Source organism: Erythrolamprus reginae, chromosome 10 (genome assembly GCF_031021105.1).
Source record: "Erythrolamprus reginae isolate rEryReg1 chromosome 10, rEryReg1.hap1, whole genome shotgun sequence".
Taxonomy (NCBI): Eukaryota; Metazoa; Chordata; class Lepidosauria; order Squamata; family Dipsadidae; genus Erythrolamprus; species Erythrolamprus reginae.
In genome coordinates, this window is record NC_091959.1 from 36,235,936 (window position 1) to 36,254,226 (window position 18,291).

The 18,291-nt window shown below is 46.0% G+C and overlaps 1 protein-coding gene across 6 annotated transcripts in view; it reads left to right on the plus strand.

The window, feature by feature from the left end:
* MED15 (mediator complex subunit 15) overlaps nt 1-18,291 on the plus strand; it is a 31,246-nt gene that overhangs the window by 323 nt on the left and 12,632 nt on the right. For 2 of the 6 annotated variants that reach the window (XM_070762515.1, XM_070762516.1), the window contains exons 2-9: nt 2,251-2,338; nt 3,032-3,168; nt 3,608-3,659; nt 4,377-4,406; nt 4,720-4,932; nt 11,183-11,421; nt 11,535-11,804; nt 14,972-15,091. In XM_070762515.1, coding sequence (XP_070618616.1) covers nt 4,725-4,932; nt 11,183-11,421; nt 11,535-11,804; nt 14,972-15,091 — 837 coding nt within the window. In that variant the 5' untranslated portion in view covers nt 2,251-2,338; nt 3,032-3,168; nt 3,608-3,659; nt 4,377-4,406; nt 4,720-4,724. The remainder of the gene's footprint in view (nt 1-2,250; nt 2,339-3,031; nt 3,169-3,607; nt 3,660-4,376; nt 4,407-4,719; nt 4,933-11,182; nt 11,422-11,534; nt 11,805-14,971; nt 15,092-18,291) is intronic. The other 4 variants (XM_070762511.1, XM_070762513.1, XM_070762514.1 and 1 more) reach the window with 2 other exon arrangements.

Sequence of the window (18,291 nt, forward strand, 5' to 3'; positions counted from 1 at the left end):
CCACCTCCGCTGGGCCCCATTGGGAAGGAGGGAGGCGGCGCAGAGGGGCCCCCCGCCCTCCCCCCCCGACCCCTGCGCCTCCCCTGCAGGGAGGAAAATGGCGGCCGGGGAGGTTTGGCCCGCCTGGCAGGCAGGATTCCTGTCAGGATACCTAGAAAGGGGGCCCCGCCCCTCCCTCAGATTCAGGTCAAGGCCTGTTGCGAATTCTTGCTGGGTAACATAACCCGAAAATTTCCTCCTGCTTCCGTACAAACCCCGGGGCATCTTCGCCAAGAAATTATTAGTTTACCATTTAGACAAATTAAACTTCCCTGGCCACTTGTCCCTTAGATATCGCTAAAGCTCTTGATTCCCTGGGAATACTGTTGGTCAAACTAATATTACATGTAATTCTGGGACCGGTTTCCTTAAGACAATTGAAGATATTTATAGGCCAAACTCAGATATGATTAAGCAGCTATGATTCATGTCCTTTTACTATTTTAAGGGACACCAATCAGATGACTCTTTTATCGCCTTGATTATTTAATCTAGTTGGCTATCCTAAGAAGGAGTTAGATGTGTCAGGAATCGAAATTTTTATAAATCACATCTGGTATTTTTCACATTCTCAAAAAACAAAAAGGACTACTTTGGGTGACTTGCAACAATAAAACAAAAAAAATGTTGTTGTTTTTTAAAATCCTCTTGGAAGCTGATACAGCACATAAAAGAAAAGCACATTTGTGCTACATCTTTGGTTGCGAGGTAGATGTGGGAATTTTATGCTTCAGTTGCTGGGACTCCATTCTAACTAAGAGATCACTGAATCTTGTCAGATTCTACCCAGCGGTGGCAGTAATGAAAGTGATCCCAGCCTTGGATGTTTATGCTTCCCCCCACCCTTCCGAACCATGCCTGATTCTCTGAGATTGCTTGGATTAATCCTTGCAGTCTTCTTGGCAAGTTTTTTCAGAAGCGGTTTGCTGTTGCCTCCTTTGTAGAACTGAGAGGAGATGACTGGCAGAGCTCACCATCTCTCTGTTTCTAGTCTGATGCCTTCACAATGACACCAAAGCAGATATCAATATTTATGTCAGGGCATTCTGTTAATGTGCTCAATTTCAATTAAATCAACTAGCAATGTAAAGAGATCGCTAAAATCCCTGATTTTTTATCCCCAAAGAGCAGGAATAGCTTCAATACCAGTGACACACAGATGCTCTCTGTTTATTTGGGATCTTAGAAAGCTAGGACAGTTATTCAAGACTTTGTCATTAGAAAATATTTTCTGGGTTTATAATGGATCCTCCAACTTTCTTTGTACTTAATACCTGGAGATGGATTACTGGATTGGCTTTCAAAGTCTTTAGTTGGCATGGCATGGTTTTTAGTAAATCAGCCCCCATTCATTTCCTGTTTATGAATCATGGGGGGTGAAGCATATTTCTTGGCTCTGGCTGATATTCTCAGTTGCAGCAACAACTTTACAGTGGAAAGACCTTTAATTACACAGATTAATGAAATTTCCCTTCAATGCACAATTTCATGTGATTTTAAGGAGAAATTTTTTTGGGGGGGCAAAGACAACTACTGATACCACCATCACAAATTAGAAGGTCTTATCAAGTAGATTGATTGTTCTTCAAGTAGGCAGTCCTGAAGGTATCTCAGCCAAGTTGGAGCATAGGTAAAACCACACCTGCAAACCTGTTAGCAACTGATGTAGGCCTTGTAGCACAGTGCTTGAGGAGCCCAGTGCCAAAAGCATGTGTCTTGCACCAGGTCCAGTTTCCATTCAGAGAGCATTGGACTAACTCCGCACTATTAAAAATGTGAGTTCCTATTGCAGCCCTCACTCGCTCCAAGTCAGGCTGCAACTGGAGTTTCCAAAGATCCTCCTGGCCATGACCTATTTGTCCATGTCAGCCATGGCTCCATAAGATTTCAACAACATGGACAGGCTCACCCATTTCCTCCCACTTAGGACTGTATGACTGTAACATGTTGCTTGTATCCTAAGATCTTTATTAAATATTGATTGTTTCTTCATTGCTTATTTGACTCCTATAACAAAAGCAAAAGCCATGATGCTGACACCCCAGCGCAAGGGTTGAAGCAGCTGAACAAAATCCATAGCAGCTGTTTTCAGGGTGTTTCCTTCATAGAAGAAAATGGGGAGAAGGCAGGGGAAGCGCCAGGCACATTTGCCAGCCATGCCCATGTCCCAGGTTGCCCCCACAAGCCTGACCAGTTTCTTGTTTCTTGCAGTGAAGATGCCATGAGAAAGGCTGGTGTGGCTCACAGTAAGACCAGCAAAGAAATGGAAAACCATGTTTTCATGAAAGCCAAAACGCGGGTAAGGAGGTCCTTCCCTTGTTGCAGGGGGCAGGTGGGAGGGAGCTGACTGGCTGGTGGCCCTGCACGGGTTTCCTCTATGCAGGGCGGGGGGGCAGCTCTCCCCTTCCTGCTGAGGCTCCTGCACTCGGCCTTGGGCCACAGAGGGGGAGGAAGAGTCTCCGGGCAGGAGAGGAGCCTCTTCCTGTATGTTGGAAACTCCTCCTTGTTCTGGTTTCTGGTAGAACTTTAGTTATTAAAAATAACTCTTAACTGAATGCACTATTTCATAACCAAAGAAACTCCATTTTTATTCTCTTCACTTCCGTATTCAAAATGCAATACAGACTGGTACATTCCTTTTCTCCCGTTATCTCTTAATTATATCCCACATACATTCCTCCCAGCCTCCTCCGTCTCCCAAGATTTATGTACTTACAGCATGCTTCAAAAACAGCAGGAATGACTGCAAAATACAGTAACACAGAATGAACTTACTCGCTCCGGAGCGAAATGGAAACACATTTCATTTTAAAACTACAACATTGAAACTCCACCCTTCTTCCCCACTAGCCCCCTGACGTACCAAATACATCACTCCAGTATTTAACCCATTCCTCCCCTTAATATCTTTTTCCTAACACCTGTTCCTTGCATTTTTGGACCCTTCTGAATTGAGGATTAACCCAGCGAACATCTGTTTCTTCCTCACTAGATTCTGGACTTATAGCAACATCCTGTGGCTGGCCTCCCACCTGTTCTAATACCTGTAACCCAGGGCCTACCACTAATTCATAAACACTATCTGTATCAGAGTCCTCAAGCTCTTCATCATCCTCCAACTGACCAGGAGTATGTACAACACTCCTCCCCACCCGCAAAAGGCCAAAAGGGAGCGTGGCCTAGTGGGGAAGGTGCCGGACGAGGAGCAGGGAGACTGCAAGCGGCTGGGGAGCCAAAGGGTCATGGCAGGGCTCAGCTGGCTTCCCCTCCCTCCGGCGCAGTAACCTAAAGCGAACTGATGACCCGCTCCTCCTCCTGGCTCGGTGGCCAGGGACTTCACAGACTACACGGCACGCAGTCTTGTGAAGGCCTGACTCTGAGTTTCTTGCCCCGTGGAGAGAGGAGGCAGGGGAGCAACAGCCAGGCTCCCCTGCGTCCACGGAACCCACCAGGCCTTTTGGCCCCGGCGGGATCAACTTCTGCTTGGGCCACCCTTTCCCCCCTGCCCCACAAAGGCGTCCCCTGAGCCCTCCCTGCTGCCTTCCATATTTCTCTTTTCTGATTCCAGGACGAATATCTCTCTCTCGTGGCAAGACTCATCATCCATTTCCGGGATATTCGTAAGTATTATTATTATTTATTAGACTTGTATGCCGCCCCTCTTCGGAGACCCGGAGTTTTTCTGTGGGTCGGCTTAAAGACGTTTGTCCTGGGTGGGAAGGAGCTCACTTCAAGCCTGAAGCCCCACCCAGCCCTTCCCCAAGTCCCCAATAGCTGAGAAAGCGCTGTAACCGGGCCTGGCCTCAGTCCCTGGGAACCCAAATGTGTAATGCTGAGTTCTGGGGAAGGGGAAGGAAGGAGCTGAAAATGAGGGAGGGGAGAGCCAGGCCCAGTGTCCCCCAAGTCCTCCCTTTGAAGGGGACTTCCGTGGCTTCAAGGAAAAGTTGTACTCTCTCCTTTACCTTTGAGGTTCCTATGTAATAATAATAATAATAATAATAATAATAATAATAATAATAATAATAATAATAATAATAATGGTCATGTAATTACTTCTTTGGCCTAATTTTTTCCCCCTGGAAAATGAATCCAGGGAATGAGGGATATTGGCCTTAATTCTGAGCCCCCAAAGATCCTCACAAAATGTTTGGGGCCTAGAAGGCCACTGGAGGAAGAGCCCAAGATTTTAGGACCTCCTGCCCCCTCTCCCCATTGCTGCATTTCCAACTTCAGATTTAAAAGGGCTCCTGCCTTCAAGGAAAGACCCAGTTTCCCCAGTCGGGTCGTCCCCTAAATTTGTGTGTGTGCGTACAACTGTTACCCTTTTTGTTTCCTAGACAACAAGAAGTCTCTGGCCTCCGTCAGCGGTAAGGAGCCCCCTTTTCTTTATCCCTTCCCTTTGTAGTGAGACTTCCAGGGCCTTTCCCACTGTGCCCTGTCCAGAAAGCGAAGGCCAGCCTGGGAGGGTTAGGTCCCCTGGGGTGCCTGAGGCTGCTGGATGGAAAGAGGAAACAGGCTCTGAAAAAACGCATCCCAACACCCCTTCAGGCTTTTCCAAGGTTACCAGAATCAGAACTCTGTTCAGGGAAGACCGGTTGGGGTCTGGAACTGGGGGTGGGTTGTTGCATCTTTAGCTGAGTGGACAGAGCAGAGCAGATGCACCTGTCTGTTTCTCCCCAGACCCAATGAATGCGCTGCAGAACCTGACGGGCCCTCCAGCAGGACCAGGGGCCATGGGGCTGGCTTCCCGTCCTCAGGGGGCCTCCCTGGCCGGGATGAGTGGGCTTGGGGCCTCCATAGGACAGCCGATGACTCTCCCGGGGCAGCAGCCTCCTGGACCTGCCGGGATGGCCCCTCACGGCATCCCCAGCATCCCTGCCGCCGGCCAGCAGAGTAAGTGTTTGAGGCAGACTCCTGGCCTTGGGAGGAGGCTCCCTCTCATGGGGTTGGGGTTGGTGGTGATGGTGGTGGGCCTTCTCCAGAACTAGGAGCACGCCACTTCTGTGCAGAAATGCAGGAGGGTCTTTTTAAACAAAGGTTAAATCCCTCTCTTCATTATAGGGTTCCAAAAGCATTGATAGGATGTCATGTTATTGCTTCATCTGAAAAAGAACTGAATTCAAATAAAATTTCAAAAGAGAAATTAGGATAGCTTTATTACAACATTTTTTTTTTGGAAATTCCCACTCCAATCACATGTACAAAATAAAATCCCATCAATCTTGAATTATATTACAATGAATCATTTTTAAATTTCGGTATTCATAATCCAGCCAATGCTGCCTCCTTTACATTTGACATCTGGACAAAAATAATTACTCAAATTTCTTATATAAAATTAAAAAGCTCTTAACTAGTACACTTTTTAGGCTGTTTCTATTCTAATCACATCTAATTAATTAGGCCATAGTGCTTCAGTCTTCTCCATATATCCTTAATATCAATTTTCATGTATATTTCTTAACCCTACTTTTACAATAAATGCCCTTTAATAGAAAATAAAATAAGAAGAAAGAGCAAAAATTTCCAATCACATCCACTAATTCTTAATTTTTATCTAACCTTAACGGATCAAGATTATATCAGTTCAAGGGGAAAAAATCTAAACAATGTGTCACATATGTCGCCATGAATCAAATTAGCAAACCCAATTAATAATAGTTCCTTTTAATAGATAAATTAAAAAATAGAAAAAAAATTAAAAGGGAAGAAAGAGAAAGAAAAGGAAAAGAAGAGAAAAGAAAAAGAAAAAACATTTCTCCTTTTTCTTTCATACGTTCCTTGTGGAACTTAATGTACCATATTTTTGGAGTATAAGATGCACCTGAGTATAAGTTTTTTGGGAGGAAAATAGGGAAAAGAATCTGCTTACCAGATATTCATCTGGCTAACATCCTTAGCCTGGTCAATTTCAGCACATTATTTTATCCTCTGGTTAGGACTTTTTTTTTTAAAAAAAAAACTTATTTGGAGAGAGAGTAACAATGAAAGAGCTTGCAAGCTAGTAAGAGCTGGGAACATTGTTAGAACCTGGTTATGGCTGGAAAGAAACTTACTTGAAGTAAGTTAATGAAAAAAAACTGCAAAGACTTAGAGCCTGGAAAACATTATTCGCAGAGAATAACAATGAAAGACCTTGCAAGCCGGTAAGAGCTGAGAACATTGTTAGCACCTGGTTAGGGCTGGAAATAAACATTTGGAGCAATTTAGAGCAATGGAAAAAACCTGCAAAGACTTAGGGCTTGGAAAACATTCTTAGCAGAGAGTAACAATAGAATAGAATTCTTTATTGGCCAAGCGTGATTGGACACACAAGGATTTTTTCTTGGTGCATATCATCTCATAAAAGAGATCTTGCAAGCCTGTAAGAGCTGGGAAAATTGTTAGTACCTTGTTAGGGCTGGAAAGAAATATTTGGAGCAAGTAGAACAATAAAAAACCTACAAAGACAGGGTTTGGAAAGCTTTATTCACAGAGAGTAAAAGAGAGTGAAAGAGCTTTGCAAGCAAGTAAGAACTGGGAACATCATTAGTACCTGGTTAGGGTAGAAAGAAACGTTTGGAGCAAGTTAGAACAATGAAAAACCCCCTGCAAAGACATGGCTTGGAAAACATTCTTAGCAGACAGAAACAATGAAAGAACCTGCAAGATTAGAGCTGGGAAGATCATTAGCACCTAGTTAGGGCTGGGAGAAAAATGTTTCTAAAAAAGCCGCATTCAGAGTATAAGATGCACCTGAATTTTCAGCCTGTTTTAGGGAGGAAAAAGGTGCATCTTATACTCCAAAATAGAGTAGTCATTGTGCCCTATGGGATTTACGGTTCAAAAATAAACCAATAAAATCCTCCAACCCATTCTAGTTCATATCACTGTAAACCCAGAGAAATGATAAAATCATCATTTCCTACTCCATTTATATCACTATAAACCCAGTGGAATCATCGTACCCTACTCTAATTGTATCCATGCCCTAATCTAAAAAAATCACTGGAAACCCAGTGGAATCGTCATACCCTATTCTAATTATATCACTGGAAACCCAGTGGAATCATCATGCCCTATTCTATAAAAAATATTGTAAACTTAATGGGATCCTCCTGCCTAGTCCTTTTATAGGACAATAAACCCATTAAAAACCTCATACCTTAATCTAATTTAAACCACTGTAATCCCTATAAAAACATTGTACCTTCTCTATATCAAAATAATTTACAATCTTTTATAAATTTATAAAGTTATAAGTAATATTTTGTAATCCACAAATCTTACTTAAATTCCGTACTTCTGTAAATTCTATAATCCATATTTCACACTATAATTATTTCCTTTTCTTTAAAAAATAAAAATAATCCAATGTGATTATCGTTGTTTTCTATTTCCATAATTCTATTTCATAATTTATCAACATGTGTAATTTCTATAATCTTTGCTTACCCTTAATTAAACCCTCTTAGCTATAAAATTCATTCTCATTTTTTCCTTCCACCCTTCTACAAATATTTAAGATAATAGAGATACAGTGGAACCCCGACATAAGAGCTGCTCGACTTAAGAGCTACTCGAGATAAGAGCTGGGAGAGGAGAGACATTTTTTTATTTTATTTTATTTATTACTTGGATTTGTATGCCGCCCCTCTCCGCGATACGAGCCGAGAAGAGCCGGGCTGGCTTACTTTCCTTCCTTCCCGCGCTGATGCAGAGCCACTCGAACAAAGTGTCGCGCCCCTCTGATGCTTTCGGCGGCTTCCGAAGCGACGCTGGGCTCTTTTGCCGCCAAAAGCGTCAGGGGGGCGTGACGCTTTGTTCGAGTGGCTCTGCATCAGCGCGGGAAGGAAGGAAAGTAAGCCAGCCCGGCTCTTCTCGGCTCGTATCCCGGCACTTGGTGAGTGGAGAGGCGGTCGCCTCCCCTGCCGCCCCACTCTGGGGGTCCTTGGCTTCTGCTGGGGGTGGGGGGATCCGAACGCTGTTTTGAATTTCACATTCCGAGTGGCCCAAACGCCAAAGGCGAACTTCCGCACCTCAGGAGTTAGCTCGCAAACGGCGCGGCTGTTTTAAAACATCGCTGCCGGCCTGGGGGGGAGAGGGAGAGGGGGGAGAGAAAGAGAGAGGGAGAGAGAGAAAGAGAGGGAAAGGGGGGGAGAGGGGGGAGAGAAAGAGAGAGGGATAGAAAGAGAGAGAGAGTGAGAGATGCTCAGTGAGCCTTTCTTTGAAGTTGCCTTTCTTTCTTTCTTTCTTTCTTTCTCTCTCTCTTTCTTTTTCTCTCTTGCTCTCTTGCTCTTTCATTCTTTTTTCTTTCTCTTTCTTTCTCTTTCTTTCTTTCTCTTGCTTTCTTTCTTTCTCTTTCTTTCTCTCCTTCCTTCCCTCCTTCCATTTCTTTCATTCTCCCTCTCTATTTTTATTTCTCTTTCATTTTCTTTCTTTCTCTCTTGCTTGCTTTCTTTCTTGCTCTTTTTCTTTCTCTCTTTTACCTTCCCTTCCTCTATTTCTTGCTTTCCTTTTCCTTCCTCCCTTCTTTCCTCCCTCTACAGGATTGGGTGGCAGTGAAGTTACTCTCCCCTTTCATAAGTTTCCTTGCTTCCTTCCTCTGTTCCTGTCCCTTCACCCTTTCTTCCTTTCTTTCTTCCTTCCTTTCTTTCCTTCCTTCCTTTCCTCCCTCCATTTCTTGCTTTCCTTTTCCTTCCTCCCTTCTTTCCTCCCTCTACAGGATTGGGTGGCAGTGAAGTTGAATAAATAACTACAGTTTAATGAATAAAAATAAAAGTTTGCCATGTTGATTGTTTTGGGTAAAAAGAGGAAGGGAAGGAAAGCTCTCAGCTTATCATCTTATTAATAAGTAAAGTTACATTTATTCTTGCAATGTCTTTTTGCATAATTTAGACTAACTTTGTGAGTTTTTTGAGGGCTGGAACCAATTAAAATTATTTACATTAATTCCTATGGGGAAAAGTCGTTCGAGATAAGAGCTGCTCGACTTAAGAGCGCAGGTCCGGAACGAATTAAACTCGTATCTCGAGGTACCACTGTATTAATCATCCAAAATAAGCATAACTATTTTCTATTTTCAATGTTCTACTATTTCATTGTTCCAATATTTACCCATAAAAATAATTTTAGAAATCTTAAAATATCTTGATTAAACATTATTACATATACAATTCAATACTTTTCTATCTTTCAAATTAATTAATTATCTTTCCATCTAGTGATTCCTGTCAAATTCATTCTCTTTCCCAATATAGCTTCCTTATAATAAATTCCAATTAAAATTAAAATTCTTCATTTAATTCCCCTACAACGTTGGCTCTTCTATGACATGAGGACTTCAACTCCCAGAAGTCCTGAGCTAGCATGATTGGCTCAGGAATTCTGGGAGTTGAAGTCCATAAGTCATAGAAGAGCCAACGTTCCCTACCCCTGCGCCTACACCAATACATCATTTTACATAAGGTTATTCTTATAAATGTATAACTTTATCATAGTTTCAGTCTTCTTCTTTAAAGGTACTGCTGCCATCCATATTTTCCATTTCCATATTCCTTAATCCATATTGCCAAGATGTACTATATCTCTAATCTGTTTCTGGTAAAGGTATCCGATGCATCCTCAGGCTTTTCAGATGGTAGATTTGTTCTTTTGCCAATTATATAACCATATCTCAACCAGTCAGTTCACATGTCTCTTCTCTCAGAGTTTCAAACCAAAGCTGATAACATCCTTTCTTCACAAGAGTAAACACATAACAAACACATTCCATCCTTCTAGCCAAAACAGATAAGGTAACATTGGTTAAAAATATAAATCATAGGTCTCCTTGCAATAACTCTTCCATCCAGAAGATGGCAGTCTTTTATATCTATAATTACATTGACTGTTCTTAAAACTCAGTTAACTCAGTTGATAAATCTCTTCATTTAATGCAAAGAAAAATAACTTCATTGAAAAAAAAATACTTTAATCATCCAATTAAAAGTCCAAACTCGAAATCTTTAAATCTTGGGCAATTTGCTGTAACCTGAAGCTTTTGCTATTCGTCCCATCACTGAACAGCCGCTTCTGTTCCCATTTCCTGCAATTTAAGTTTCCGTTGGTTAAAAAAACCAGAAAAAAAATAAGTTTTAAGTCCCTTTTCAGCAATCCTCACTCACCAGCACATCGCTTGATCTTTCTTCGCCTCACCAGCATCGGAGTGACAGGCGTGGGGATGAGCATTGCCTGGATTCTCTCATTGATCCTCGAAACCCACTCTTTTTTTACCTGTTCATGTCTGCTTTCGTCAAAAGCTGCACCTGATAGAAGCCAGACACCCCCCCCCCACCTGCCATCCCCCCCAAAGGCAGGCTCACAGGTGTGCATCTGTTTTTTTCCTCTCCTCTTTCTCCTTCCTGGCCTCCCCCCCCTTCCATGTTGCATTAATTGTTCCACTGTTATTTATTTTTTTTGGTCCCTGCTGCTAGCAGGATGCTTCCTACATTGCCTTTCTCACTTGCAAGCAATCAGTCCTAACCCCCCCAACCCCCCCCCCCCCACGCAGCACAGGCATAAGCATTTGCACACACAAACACAGAGAGAGTGGGTTTCTAAAAGTTTTCGCCCATCATCAGATTCCTGATGATCAGGAATCGAATCACAGAATTCCATGCTTTACATGTATAGAATTCCTCTTTATCCATACTCCAAAGGGGGGGAGGCTACCTAACTTTTCTGGGTGGTGAAAACCCAGGTGGGAACCATCCTTCTGAGAATGGGCCATGCGACTGAAGGGATGTGACCCATTGCTCAGGGCGAACGGGCAGGGGCATGCCAGCCGAGGAGAACAGTCAGCAGAGAATCACCCAGAGTGAGGGTGGAGGGATGCCCATGGAGAAGGAGGGGAGGCCAAGGGGGCGAGACGAACTGTCCCATCCTGGAAGATAGACGTTGCCAAGGAATTTAGAGCTGCAAGACTTTTTTTCCCCTTATCACTTTTGAGTGGAAGTAGCATAACACAGAAGCAATATTTGCCTTTTTTCTACTTCACTAGGATTACATCTAACTATATGGTAAGCCTTATATGGGGAGAGAAATGTCAGAGATTTCTCTCCCCCTCCCCAAAGTGTCTCTTGGGGTGCTTTCAGCATGTGACCCCTGGCGACTGTCTCCTCAGCCCAGCTCCAGCTGCAGCAGATGGCGGCACAGCAGCAGCAGCAGCAGCAACAATTCCAGCAACAGCAGCAGCAGCAGGCCGCCCTGCAGCAGCAACAGTTCCAGGCCCAGCAGTCAGCAATGCAGCAGCAGCAGTTCCAGGTGCAGCAGCAAGCAGCAGCCGTTGCGCAGCAGCAAATGCAGCAGGTGCAGCAGCAGCAAATGCTCAAGTTGCAGATGCATCAACAAAGCCAGCAGCAGGTGAACGCGAAAGATTTAACATGATCCCTTTGGACTTTGGTCTCCTCGGCACATTCTTGCCGCTTTTGCCGTTTTCCTGATAACACTTCCTTCTCTTGAACTTCTGACTTTAGATGCAGCAGCAGCAAATGCGACTTGCTCAGATGCATATGCATCAGCAGGCTGCTCAGGCCCAGCAGCAGCCACAGCCACAACCGCCACCTCAGCAGCCGCCCCCCCAGCAACCCATGCAGCAGCAGCAGGTGGTCCAGGCATCCTCCCAGGCGCTTCCTCCGCAGCCCCTGGTCTCCCAGGCCCAGACGGTTCCAGGACAGCTCGCTGGCCAGGTCATGTCCATGGCCATCCTGCCCCAGCACATGAAAACCATGCAGGTCTCTCAACAGGTAAGAGCCCAGGGTGGCTGGCTCCGATGGCCCGCGTCCGTTTTCCCTGTTGCCTCAAAAGCCAGTAATGTAGAATGGTCAAAGAAAACGGAAATGGTTAAGCTTAACAGAGGTAGCGAAAATGCAGGACAGTTTTAATGGAAATAAAGATTAATTGTAAAACTAAGAAGAGGGCTAAGCAAGAAGTCTTCAACAGGGAGCATGAACCTGAAACTTATGAAATTTATTAATGTATTATTTTATTAATTAGATAATAATATTATTAATTAATATAACCCAAAAAAAGAATTTGGGGCAGCGAAGGAAGCGTTTGGGGGGGTGAATTTTGAAGCGGTTTGGGGCAGTGAAGGAAGCGTCTGGAGGAGTGAATTTTGAAGCGATTTGGGGCAGCGAAGGAAGCGTCTGGAGGGGTGAATTTTGAAGCGATTTGGGGCAGTGAAGGAAGTGTCTGGAAGGGTGAATTTTGAAGCGATTTGGGGCAGTGAAGGAAGCGTCTGGAGGAGTGAATTTTGAAGCGATTTGGGGCAGCGAAGGAAGTGTCTGGAGGAGTGAATTTTGAAGCGATTTGGGGCAGCGAAGGAAGTGTCTGGAGGGGTGGATTTTGAAGCGATTTGGGGCAGTGAAGGAAGTGTCTGGAGAGGTGAATTTTGAAGCGATTTGGGGCAGCGAAGGAAGCGTCTGGAGGGGTGAATTTTGAAGCGATTTGGGGCAGCAAAGGAACAGTGGAGGGGTGAATTTTGAAGCGATTTGGGGCAGCGAAGGAAGCGTCTGGAGGGGTGAATTTTGAAGCGATTTGAGGCAGCGAAGGAAGTGTCTGGAGGGGTGAATTTTAAAGCGATTTGGGGCAGCGAAGGAAGTGTCTGGAGGGGTGAATTTTGAAGTGATTTGGGGCAGCGAAGGAAGTGTCTGGAGGGGTGAATTTTGAAGCGATTTGGGGCAGCGAAGGAAGCATCTGGAGGGGTGAATTTTGAAGTGATTGGGGGCAGTGAAGGAAGCATTTGGAGGGGTGATTCTGGAAACGATTTGGGGCAGCAAATGTGAATCTTAACATATCTTAATTAATTAAATATTGTTACATATATAGCTCAGTTAATACTTTTCCATCTTGTTAGTTAGTCCCCCCTCTATCTTTCCCATTTCTATCCCACAATCTGAATTCATTCTCTTTCCCAGTATGATTCCCTAGAATAAAATCCAATTAAAATTAAAATTCATCATTTAACTCAACCAATTCATCATTTTACAAAAGATTTTAAAAAAAATAAATTTATAACTTTATCATAATGTCAGTCTTCTTTAAATGTAGTGCTGCCATCCGTATTTTTTCATTTCCATATTCCTTGTTCCATATTGCCAAGCTGTATCTTTAATCTCTTTCGGGTAATAATATCCATAGTATCTTGTGAGCCGCCCCGAGTCCTCGCAGAAGGGCGAGATACAAATCTAATAAATAATAATAATAAATAATTATACGATAATCCTCAAGCTCTTCGGATGTTTAATTTTATTTTATCAATTGTATAACCATGTCTCCATCAGTCAATACATATACTCTTCTCTCCCAAACAAAAGTTAATGGCATCCTTTCTTCTCAGAGGTAAATGCATAACAAGCACATTCCATCTTCATAGCCAAAACAGATAAGGCCAACATCTGTTGAAAACATAAACCAAAATTTCCCTTGCAATGACTCCTCTGACTAGAGGATGGCAGACTTTTATCTTGCATTAATTTTACTTTTAAATCCACAAATGATTTTCTTCATTTAACACAAAAAATGGCTCCTTCAAGATGAAAAAGTTACTTTAATAAACCAATTTAATATTCCAAGTTCAAAGTCATTAAACCTTTTAAAAGAAAATCCAATCTTGGGCAATTTGCTGTAGCGTGAAACATTTCGCTACAGCCCTTTCCTCTCCAATTTCTGGCAGTTTTAGTTGCCGCTAAAAGTAAAAAAAATCAGCAAAAACAAGTTTCCAGTCCCTTTTCGGCAATCATCACTCACCAGCACACTGCTTATTTTTTCCTTTATCCCACTAACGCTTTGAATCTTTCTCTTTACCGCTCTTCTTCAATCCCTGCGTTGCATTGTCTCTGCGGCTACTGTCGGCCTAGGCATGGCAGCCCAGCCGATTTCGCACCACTGCCAGTGCGAGACCAAGCCAGTTCATCTGGAGGAGTATGCTGACCCCAAACCAGACCCCCGGCAGCGTCCCCTGCATCACCTCCCCTTCAGGTTGGATCCTGTCTGGTTCAGAAGAACCAGAATCCCCGGACAACGGGGATTCGGAGTACCTCACCTATGAAGGGGGGCTCCGTGCTGCCGCAGCCATTGACCCCTTCGCTTCCCTATATAGTCTGTTTTTTAAACAACCTATAAAGTAGCTAGGTATAAGACTATACTTCTGCCTGTTTTATTAAATGGAAAATGATCGTTGCATATCACAGAAAAGAAAGCTAAGATCAGGAATGTGAGAGCTAAGAGAATAAGAGCAAGTGACCATATGAAGTAAGCATGTTATGATAGTTTGATTATAGAGAGAGAGAAATAATGAGGAACAAAGTGAAGACCAAGAAAAGTGGTTTGCTGGAGAGATGAGACATTTGAACAATAACATTATCAGGCAACATATATTAAAGGCAAGATTGCTTTGCAAGATGGAGCGGTATTGAATTTAGTAACTAGTGCTGAGGTAGCTGAATTTTCTCTTTTGTCTATCTCCTGCCTTTTAATTTTTCTTCTTTCTATACTCTTTGTATATTGCTTCTTAACCTGAAAGGTCATTGGTGTGAAATGATAGGCCTGCGCTTTAATATCAGATTCGTGTTTGTGGGCAACAGTGTCTGGGGCAGTTTACAAACTCGGACATTTCTCCGTGTTTTGAAGCCTAGCAGAGCAGAGGAGGCCCCACTAGGCTTTTCCTGACAGCATTGGCATTCCTGCACAAGGAGCAGCCTGCTCCCTCGCAGGGATCCCCACATTTGTAGCAGGCCTGGAGAAACCCTTCCGCTGGGCCTTGGAAGCAGTTGCCAAGCTCCCCAGGAAGTGGGCCATGCCTCGGGCCGTGGGCACAGATGAGGAAGAGGCAGGCAGGAGTCCCTGCATGTTGGAGAGATGGCCACGAGATTGGGCACTGGGGACCCCACTCTTGGTTCTGTTCCTTAAGGTCAGAACTTTCAACCACCAGCAGCAGCCACAACAACAACAACAGCAGCAGCAGCAGCAGCAACAACAACAACAGGTGGCTTCCCAAGTCCAGGCTGCCCAGATGGGAGCATCCAGCCAGGTAAGCTGCTCCCTCCCTGGGTGGGGCCTCTTTCCTAGCCCTGGGGAGAGTCTTGCTTGCCAAGGCTCCCAGGCCGCTTTGGAAGGGGTTCCTGGGTTTTTCTGAAAGGGGCTTCTTGGTGGCGGTCCCTCCCTCCCTTTTCCTGAGTGAGTGTGCTCAGGAGCTTTGGTCAGAGGCCCTTCCCCCTTCTCTCTTCTGGGGAACCTGAAATTGAGGTGCCGCCTCCTTTCAAAGAGGCAGCTGTGCCTGGCACGGATGGTGGACTTCTTATTATTTATTAGATTTGTATGCCGCCCCTCTCCGAAGACTCGGGGCAGGACTTGTCATGCTGGGCTGGCAGTTCATTTCCAGCAGGCTGCCTGATTCCCTGCTGTTCTTCCGGGGGAAGAGATCAGAGAATCTGGCTGGATGCAGGAAGAGATTCCTGGAACGGATCCCTTTCTGGCTCACTTAGAGCCGTTCCTGGAGGAGCTCCTGAAGCTTCTGGCAGGGGTGGCCCCGTGGCCAGCAAGGGAGCCAAATCGTTCTGTAAGGCAGAGTTTGACCCGAGAGGTTCATCCTCCGCGGGGTCTTCCCTCGGGAGGCTCCCTTTCCTTCCCAGCATCCTGGCCATGCGCCCTCAACAGAAGGGTTCAGTCTTGCTGGCACCGGGCAAAGTCTGTGACCTCCCTCTGCCCCTCGGAAGTCTGTTCAAGGGAGAGCCGCTCTGCTTTTGTCAGGAAGTTGTGGGGGGGGGGCAGTTTGGGGATGGGGCCAAGCAGTGAAGGGCATTGGGGAGGGCTGGAGCTCTCTTGCGCAAAGTGAAGGGCAGGGAAGGATGGATGGGTTGGGATTTTCAGAGCTTTGCAGAAACCCCTCACTTAAAAGAGAGAAGTCGAGTGGCTTCCTGTTCTATCCTGGGCCTACGCAGATTGAAAACAGAAGAGGAATCCACTCGCTGATATTTTAAATCAACCTTTTTATATAGAAAGCATCATTTATACAAGCCAAATTCATGCATGTGAGTTCATCTTGGCAGCTTCTCAGTGAGAGGAGCTAAAAGGTAACAGTCCAGCAGCTAGGCTGCTGCTAAAGACCAAAGCTAATTGCACATTCCTTTATGAGATAAGGATTCTTCAGATTCACTGACTCACAGTTACAGCTTTCCAGATTCTTCGCAGACAGGGCACATTTACTCCAAGGATTTTAGCAGAGAAATAACAGTTGTCTAGCGTAACATGGCTGGAACCCCAAACATTAACTGACTCCATTACAAAACGTTGAAACTCCACCCTGAATTTCCCATCAGCCACCCTTAAATACCTATGGGGAGTGGTCAACTCACAACACTTACATTGGAAATTGAATCTAAAATCCCGGATTCAGTGTACTTTGAAGCCATGCTGGCTACGGAATTCTGGGAGTTGAAGTCCCAGAATGAGGTTGAGAAATACGGCACCACTTAAATAAATACCGTCATGGGAGGGAGAACAAGAGGCCAATTGCTGCTCTTGGGATGCCTGTCTGTTGCGATCGGGGAGAGTTCAGAGGACGATGCCAGGCCCCCTTCTGGGTTGCAGGCGGCAGAGAATCTCGAAGAAAACGAGGCGCTCGCATCTTTGGCGGACTGGTCGCTCCACCTTTTGCAGTGAGGCAGGGTGCTTGGCAGAAGCCCAGGGGCTGCCTGTGTCTCAAGCTTTGTGGATGGGATGGAGGATAATAAACAAAATCCTTACGGAATAAAAGGAGAGGTTTCCGGGAGCTGAACGGCTGGCTCCGCTCCCACATCCGGCTTGTGTTCTTTGGTAACCTTTTTTTTGCAAGCGGCCCCGTTCTCCCCCACTGCCATCTTTGCGTGGCTTTTCATGTTCTGTGGTCCCTCCTGGAAACGTGGGTTGTGCCATGGAGCTGTGGCTCCCCCTGGGCTTTATTCCATGCCCTTTCCCCTTTCCAAGGAAGCCTGTTTGGTGAGAAGCAGCCATGGCTGTGCCCAGTGAGTCGTAAGCACCTTGGCGGTGGAAGGCTGGGAGTCGAAGGGCCCCAGCTGGTGCCAATCACTGCAGCTCCAGGAACCATAGCTGATGGCCATAAGGAGGGGCTCCCCAGGCCGCCCAGGAGGGAGGCGGTGGAAGGGTGGCTACGGGCTGCTGCGCTTGGTGGCCGCCCCACTGCCACCTTTTCTTTCCACCCCCCTGCTTTCCTGAAATGAGCAGGAGGCAGGCTGGCACGGTGTGGAGCAAGTGTAGCCCCTCTGCTTGGCATTGCTTTTTTTAAAGAAAGCCTCTTTGACATGCTTAGGGAAGGAAAGGGGGGCAGTACGCCCCCCCCCCCTCAAGCCCTTAGGTACATCTCGGGAGGGAAAAAGGACAGGAGTGGATGGGTAGAAAGCTACCCCGAGTGACCCACTCTTGGGAGGCAGCTCCAAACCTGCAGTGTGCCCTGCTGGCTCCAAGAGGGGCTCCACTGCGATGGGGGGGCCTCCACTGCGATGGGGGGGCTCCACTGCGGCTGTGGGGCTCCAGCCTGGGGCAGCCAGTTGGGTGCGTCTTTCAAAGTAGTGAAAAGAGGGGGGGGTTCTTCAACTTTGCCTGCGATGACATTATTGGGGGCTTCTCCCCTTTATTGCCCCTCAGTGACTGCCTGGCCAGACCTGGGGGACCTAAACATCTTCTCCCAAGGCCACCGGGGGGGGACTGAGCGTCAGTGTCCTTTCCAGGGGGTGATGCGCTGCTGGGCTGGGCTGGGCAGGTCTTTGCAACTTTGCCTCCCTTTTTGATAGATCCATGTCTCCCCAGAGGTTGTTATTATGTGCCATGGGATCTGGGGGTGGGTGGGGGGTGGACGAGGGGCAGAGAAGAGTCGCTTGAGGCCTTGCCCTGCAGTTCAGCTGAAGCAGGAAGGGGCACCTGGCAGCACCAGCCTTGAACGGCCTGCCTGGATCAGGGAAGAGATGGAGGGGGTCTTTCAGTCAGGTTGGCCGGTCCTGAGTCCCTTTGGGGGGGGGGGGGGGGCAGGGTTAGGCTGGTCCTCCTGGGGCCTCTGTCCCTTGGCCCAGACGCAGCATCTTTGCCCCCTGGTTCCTCTGGGCCTCCGCAAGAGAGGAAAGCAGGCCTCCCCTTCACACAACCCCCCCAGGCTGCCTCTCCTGGCACCGTGCAGCCCCCCCCCAAGCCTCCTGTGGCGGCTGTGGGGCTCCAGCCTGGGGGAGGCTGCTGGGCCTG